Raw genomic sequence first — 7090 nt, forward strand, 5'->3', positions numbered from 1 at the left:
CATGTTATTTACAGAAAATCTGAAAAAGTAGTGCTTTAAAGGAAGTTGGTCATAAAACGGAGCATTTTAATTAATACAGAGTTGTTTCCCTTCCAAAGATGTGATGGTTTTTGAAAGTTTCTCTGGCTAGTGGAAAGCTGTCTTTTTACATATGTTTTTGTTCAAAGATGTTTTTGCTAGTTTAGATCTGTGCAGTGGCATGATACGGATAGAAAAAAATGTTAGCTAAATATTGTATCATGTACACATGAATTTTAGGGTGCATGTGTTCTGCGCGAACTTAGAATCCGGTTTCATTCTAGAATGGACCGGGTCCAGGTTGGAATTCTAACCCTGCGCAAGTACAGGGGTGCCATTCTAGAATGAAACCCTTGAATAAAGGGGGCCGTAATGTTTGTAGGTAAGACAGAGTTGTCTTCCCTTGAATTATCTCCACCTGCACCTTCCCTTTGATAAAATGGAGCTGATTTGTCTACCCCTGAAAAAAATCCTTTGGCGATCTTGCGATGTCATGTCATGTCAAGAAAGTTGACACTCCTGAGTACGCAATAAACAAAGGCAGACCATAGCAAGGGGGACTACCAGGGCGGTAATGTTTGCAGGGCAGTTGTTTTTGTGATGAGAGCCGGTTGCGGCCGCTTGCAATGTCAGCGCTGTCTCCCTCTCGGAAATGTCCGGTTTTTTGACAATTTTTTTGACAGACAGACAGACAGACGGTCAGACCGACTAACCGACAGACAGACCAACAGAAGGACAGAGTGAGTTATAGAGCTGTTGTCACAGGTTTAAAAAAAAGTTGACATTATATCTTCACAATTCAGAAGACCAACTTCATGTATATGAATAAGATTAAAAGTTACAAGCGAGATCGGCAAAACACTGTCAGTCCGGAAATTTCCGTTCGTAGCGATCAGTGCTGAGTGTCTCTCAAAATCGTAATCACTTTCAGAACATCACAATCCCAATTCACGATGTCTTTGAGTAAAGTGTAAAAAACCCGAAAAAAAACCCCAACCAAACACACAAAAAACAAAAACAAACAGAAAATCCACATTTGTGGCTTTGGCTGTGTGATAGTCTAACTGAAATGACTATTCCAACTTGGACCCAAATTCCAACCTTGCGCACGGCCGATTCTAGAATGGACCAGCAACAAGGGTTTCATTCTAGAATGGCACCCCTGTACTTGCGCAGGGTTAGAATTCCAACGTGGACCCGGTCCATTCTAGAATGAAACCGGATTCTAAGTTCGCGCAGAACACATGCATGCAGTGGTTGAATTTCAATGTTATAAAACATCAGAAAATGGATAAAAATGTTTGTGTCTTCTTGCCTTGCAGGTTGTTCATTGGGATCAAAAAGCTGCTGGTGCTCATAGAAATGGCAAGACAGGTAAGTACATCCAAAGACATAACTGCATGTGATTTATTGATTCACCATCAGAAACTATGTATGGATATGTACAAGTTTGTTGGTAGATTTTTGAACATGCATGCTCAAAGAGTGCTCCCTTTATGTATCTACAAAAAGTAAAACATTATTGAATGACGAAAACAGATTTAATAGTCTTCAAGGTGAGATTATTGTCTGTTTGCTTATTTGTTTGTTTGTCTGTTTCTTTATTTCTTTGTTTAACTGTTTATCACAGTTTCTTTCTCTAAGAGTTCTAGTCATGTTAGTATCTGTAACAATTAAAAAGGGATGGAATTACAAAAAACCGTAGCAAAACAGTAAAAAAACCTTTAAGGTTACTTTTTGTTTTCATATTTATTCGTCAGTTCATAAGTCAATATTCTCAAACACCTGTACAAACAGCACCCGATTTCTATTTTAATGTGGCCTGCTCATGCAGTCATGCAACTTCAGTCCCAAATGTGTGGTCAATGCTCAAGAACATAGTCTGTAACTGGCCATAAGGTTTGTCTAACAGTATTGATATGTACTCATCCTTATTTCTTTTTCTTTTCATCGTCAGCTGGAGTCTGGGGAGCGAGCATCCAAGTTCCTTACCATCTTGGAGGATGAGGGAGCCTTAGACTATTGATTAGTTCATAATTAGGACTGGCATCAGTACTTTCTGACGACTAATTTATTGAGAATTCTGGGGACACTTGCAAACTGGACTTGTTGCTGTGGTGAAGAAAACCATGCTAACAGCATAGTAACTGTGTCTGTGCAAGTCATTTAGTCATTAGTATTATACGCCAACAAATCCAAATAAGGCTGTCAGGTTGAGAAATGTGCATCAGACAATGTCGCAGTTTGTAGATATATGTTAGAAAGTAAATATAGGAAGTAAATGTATATATGTTAGAAAGTAAATATAGGAAGTACATGTATTCTCAATTCAGATTTAGCCTTGAAACTTTAGAGCTTAGCTCTGCGATGAAAGCAGTTATCAGCTTACACAGGAAAGTGGTACCCTGGCTGTCAAACACCAAATTTACTAAATATAAATCTATTGGAAGATAACTGATAGAATAGGGATTAATGGAATCACACAATTACACATTTATTTCTTGTTTTGGATATGGGAAACACTTCCGGTTTACCCTGTACATTTTTTGCCACATCTGTAAAGGACGGCATACTAATTTGCTGGGCATTACCTTCACAGTAGATTTCTCTGTCACTGTGTAGAATTTGCTTCTCTAGATTTTCCAAGAATCTATATTCCTATTTCAACTACATGATACATCTGAATTGGAATTCAGTAGTTGTATTTTTAAAATATTACATGCAGTATATGTTTATAGTGCTTTGTTCGTCAAAGAATTTTTAATGCTAGCGCACCAAAGTACATGTAGTGGGATACATGTACATTCTGAAACTAGCCTGAACTTGTTGTGTGCATGTTTATCTTCCTGTGCTTGAATTTCTGTACTTTTCTTAGATTAAAGTAGACTGCTGAAATTCTTTGAATCACTTGAGAACAAATCCGGTACAGCTGGGAGCCATACTGAACTTGAATATTAGTGTTCAAATTAAAACCGTGACATCAGCCCAGGCAAACATTTTTGCATGTGCCATTTTTTTAAACAAATGGTAATTTTTGTATTTCAGTTTTGCTAATGTCTGATGTCTGTAATCATTTTCTGTGACTTCATTGGGGTTATCTTTTTCTACTTCCTTTCTTGTCGCAGTTACGTTAAGTAAGTACTGATATGTTGAATTACTCATGTCTCTATTCATTAGAGAATTACTGACATGCTCATTTGTTAGAAAATATGCATTGAGCTCAACCATCATGAATATTTGTACATTCCTTCATTTCATTGTCCTTACTGATGTTCAAAAAGTGAAGTAGTAAGTCAACTTCTTCAGCAATAAGTCAACTTCTTCAGCATTTGATTAGCAAAGGGGCATAATTCATTATCAGACAACTAGTTATTCAACAGCACAGTTGTAACCCTTGTGTACAATTTTTTGTAAAGCCGATATCAAGTCAAAATAACATGACAAAGATGATGATTTGAAGTCTGAGATGTGTTTTTTACATACCAAAAATAATTGAGAAAACCAGATATGCTTGGTGCAATTGAGTTACAATCACAAAGTACTGTAGAATTTTAAGTATGAGTGCCACCATCTCTGTAAAACACTTTTGTTTTGCAAAAGAGATCCTCTTTTTACTTGATGGCAGAGATCCTCTTTTTTCGTAGTTAAGAAATGTTTTTGTAACCACACCAAGTTCCAGGTTTTGAAACGAAAATAATGCTGCTGTTTAAAATTGATCGGGCGTTTTATCATTTTGTCTTGTGGTTACCATTAAATTCAACTTACTGCTGTACTGTGTGGCGAGCATAATTAGCAAATTGAAAGCTCATAAAAGCAAAACAACCTAAGGTCATATTTTCAGACAGTCTTGAAACTGTGCTTAAATTATCCTATCCTTTTTTCCCTTTTCATTCATAAACACAACTATGCATCCATCACATGTAGTTTTTCTTAGGGGTCATATAATTCACAACCCCATGTTCACAATTTCAAGAGGAGCTATCCTCAAAATGTTGTAAAACTGGGATCGTTGTTGTTGACGCTCTGGGAATTGTGTGCTTATTTCTAAGCATTTTACTGATGGCAAATGAACATTATTGTAATTGTTGTGACTTAAGTTTTTAAGACATTCTTCATGTGTTGTCATTTTTCTACATCAAGTTTCAGTTTGTACTGTTTTGAAAGCAAGTGCAATATTTTTGGAACTACATGTTGTTCCAAGTTCTTGACACATACAACATGTGACAGAATTTAGATCATGTTAGTAGATTTTAAGCTAGTTATCTGCATGTGAATAATACTTTGTTGAAGCCTAAGAAGGTTCTATTCTAAACAAGGTGTGTCTGCACACAGGTGGGTCTGTACATGGAAGCTTAACTTTAATACCAAGCGATTGTGGTAGTGTTTGTCCCATACAGTGTACTTTCATAAATGTGGTTTATATCTGGAATTTCCCCCCGCGGGTTTCCCGCAGTGGGGCACTGCGGTTATGAAATTAAAGGCCCCTCCTGTTTTTGGAACCGCAGGAGCTTTCTAGTTTGCTGTTAGGTAGATTTTTGGTTCCTCTTTCCTGTCATGCTCTCTTTTTCTTCATGAATTCTTTTCTTTTTTCTGCCTTCTTGCTCATTCACCTGTATTTTTTCCAAAAATCTCTTCTCTTGCCGCTTGTCTCGCGATTCATGTATAGTTTAATCTGTTAGTGTTCTGATGTAAGTCCAGCAGTAGATAGGTTAAGCCTATTTTAACATACTGGAAACTGGTAATCTTCCAGTAGGTATTAATTTAGTTTTACTAAAGCCTGCTGGGACACAAGTAATGGGTTAGTGCATTTGTAAACAGGAATCGCTTGACAAGTGGCCCCCTTCATCCCCCCCTTCCTCGTCCTGATATGGCTCTGCGTAGTCGTCTGGACGTTAAGCAACAAATAAACAAACAAACAAACCCCCGCGGGTTAGGGGGAAGAATTTACCCGATGCTCCCCAGCATGTCGTAAGAGGCGACTAACGGATTCTGTTTCTCCTTTTACCCTTGTTAAGTGTTTCTTGTATAGAATATAGTCAATGTTTGTAAAGATTTTAGTCAAGCAGTATGTAAGAAATGTTAAGTCCTTTGTACTGGAAACTTGCATTCTCCCAGTAAGGCCATACATATATTGTACTATGTTGCAAGCCACTGGAGCAATTTTTTGATTAGTGCTTTTGTGAACAAGAAACAATTAACAAGTGGCTCTATCCCATCTCCCCCCTTTCCCCGTCGCGATATAACCTTGAATGGTTGAAAACGACGTTAAACACCAAATAAAGAAAGAAAGAAAGATGACACAAGATGAAAAAGTTAGAAAGAATTTGATTTTTGTTTATGTTGTAGCTGTGTGAAATGTGTGTATTGTGTGTGCAGATTTCATTCCAATGGAACGGGAAACAAGGTTCATGTTGACTTGTTGGAATTGTTTAGAAGGTAGAAGCTGATAAAGTTTCTTGAACATTTTTGCGGTACTTTTATGTTCAACTTTTGAAGTGTAGAATGTTTATATTTTTCGAAATTCTTCTGTGTGCTTGTGTGTGTGTAAGGGTTGGTTGATCGGTCAATCTCTTGATCTACACTACCCGTCATAAAAAAGTACACAGATACATTTGGCTGTAGATCTGTGTGGTGCGGCTAATTATATTAAAACCAAGTATATTGCCAGAAAGGTAATTCATTACGCTACCGTATGAAATAAAGTTTCATTTTTCATAAATTAGTGTTTATGCAAAGTACCGGAGACCTAGGACACACCCCCCAAATTAAATTTGCAAAAGCAAACTTTCAGACACTAAAATACAAAAAAATTAATTTATTTATTTTTATTTACGAGGATTTATATCGCGCACGTATCTCACCACACAAGGCGACTCAAGGCGATTGGAAGATTACAACTCATTTTCTACCAATACAAATTATTTGGTTCAGCTGTTGTGCCTAGCAATGTAGTTTTGCCATTTTGAAGAAGACTGATGTCAGCCTTGTTAGAAGCCGTAAAAGGCGTTTTGATGAGTTTGTTGGACGAACTGGAACTTTTGAGAACAGTTTTATTAAACTATAATAACTTTTTACAGTATGGTTGCAAAAATTCAGCATTTTGCAAACTTGAACACAAATGAATATTACAATTGGGGATCAATTTCGGTACAAAAGCAACAACGCACTTTGATGGTAGGGAAATGTGAACGCGAAACAAAAATTACGAAAAACAGGTCTTCCAACATCAAACCCCAGTCCAGCGCAGCAGCTAGACTGAACTGGCGCGTCACTCACAGCGATAATAACTAGATTTCTCTGTTGATATGCTCTCCCCTTGGGGTGTTAGCTTCTCTTTGAAATCTTTGTTCCGTGCGAGGAGGTTCTGATTTCCCCAATAGGGCTGTTTGTGAAGAGACTTCTTCTTCAGCGTTCCAGAATTTTCTGGTTACGTGTGAGCTCGTTTGCCCATTTGGGTTCCCCAAATTATACTCTGAGAGCATAGTCAGCTTCACTCCGCTTTTGTTGAGTAGGCATGCTGGGTATTTTCGTGTTTCCATAACCCACCGAACTCCGACATGGATTACAGGATCTTTTCCGTGCGCACTTGGTCTTGTGCTTGCGTGTACACACGAAGGGGGTTAAGTCACTAGCAGGTCTGCACATACGTTGACCTGGGAGATCAGAAAAATCTCCACTCTTAACCCACCAGGCGGCAGCGACCGGGATTCGAACTCACGACCTCCCGATCAGGAGGCCGACGTTATACCACCACGCCACTGCGCCCGTCATGTGAAGAGACATTTTTGTCTCTCTCTCTCTATTTTGCCCTGCAAAGAGATTTTAACAAATCTCAGAAGAAAGTCTCTGCTGACTTTCAATTGTTTCTTTCACAACTTCTAATATTTTGTTAATTGGTCTCCGTGAAAGCGATCCAATTGAAAAAGTCTGGCAGAAGACTTCTTCTCTACCATAGGCTAGCCCTGTGTTGAACAGCAGCGAAAAGTTGACCACTTTTCCTGTTTCACTTCTTAAAAATTAGATCTCCTCGTTCGTGTATCCTTTACTGGATCTACAAGCTGGTACAGAGTAT

At 38.1% G+C, this 7090-nt stretch overlaps 1 protein-coding gene across 3 annotated transcripts in view; it reads left to right on the top strand.

Annotated features, from left to right (window-relative positions):
* LOC138959571 (vesicle-fusing ATPase-like) overlaps window positions 1-5483 on the top strand; it is a 29797-nt gene extending 24314 nt beyond the window's left edge. For all 3 annotated transcript variants that reach the window (XM_070331109.1, XM_070331108.1, XM_070331110.1), the window contains exons 20-21: window positions 1341-1392; window positions 1976-5483. In XM_070331109.1, coding sequence (XP_070187210.1) covers window positions 1341-1392; window positions 1976-2044 — 121 coding nt within the window. In that variant the 3' untranslated portion in view covers window positions 2045-5483. The remainder of the gene's footprint in view (window positions 1-1340; window positions 1393-1975) is intronic.
* Window positions 5484-7090: the final 1607 nt, after the last annotated feature.

The sequence above is a fragment of the Littorina saxatilis genome, linkage group LG2 (genome assembly GCF_037325665.1).
Source record: "Littorina saxatilis isolate snail1 linkage group LG2, US_GU_Lsax_2.0, whole genome shotgun sequence".
Classification (NCBI taxonomy): domain Eukaryota; kingdom Metazoa; phylum Mollusca; class Gastropoda; order Littorinimorpha; family Littorinidae; genus Littorina; species Littorina saxatilis.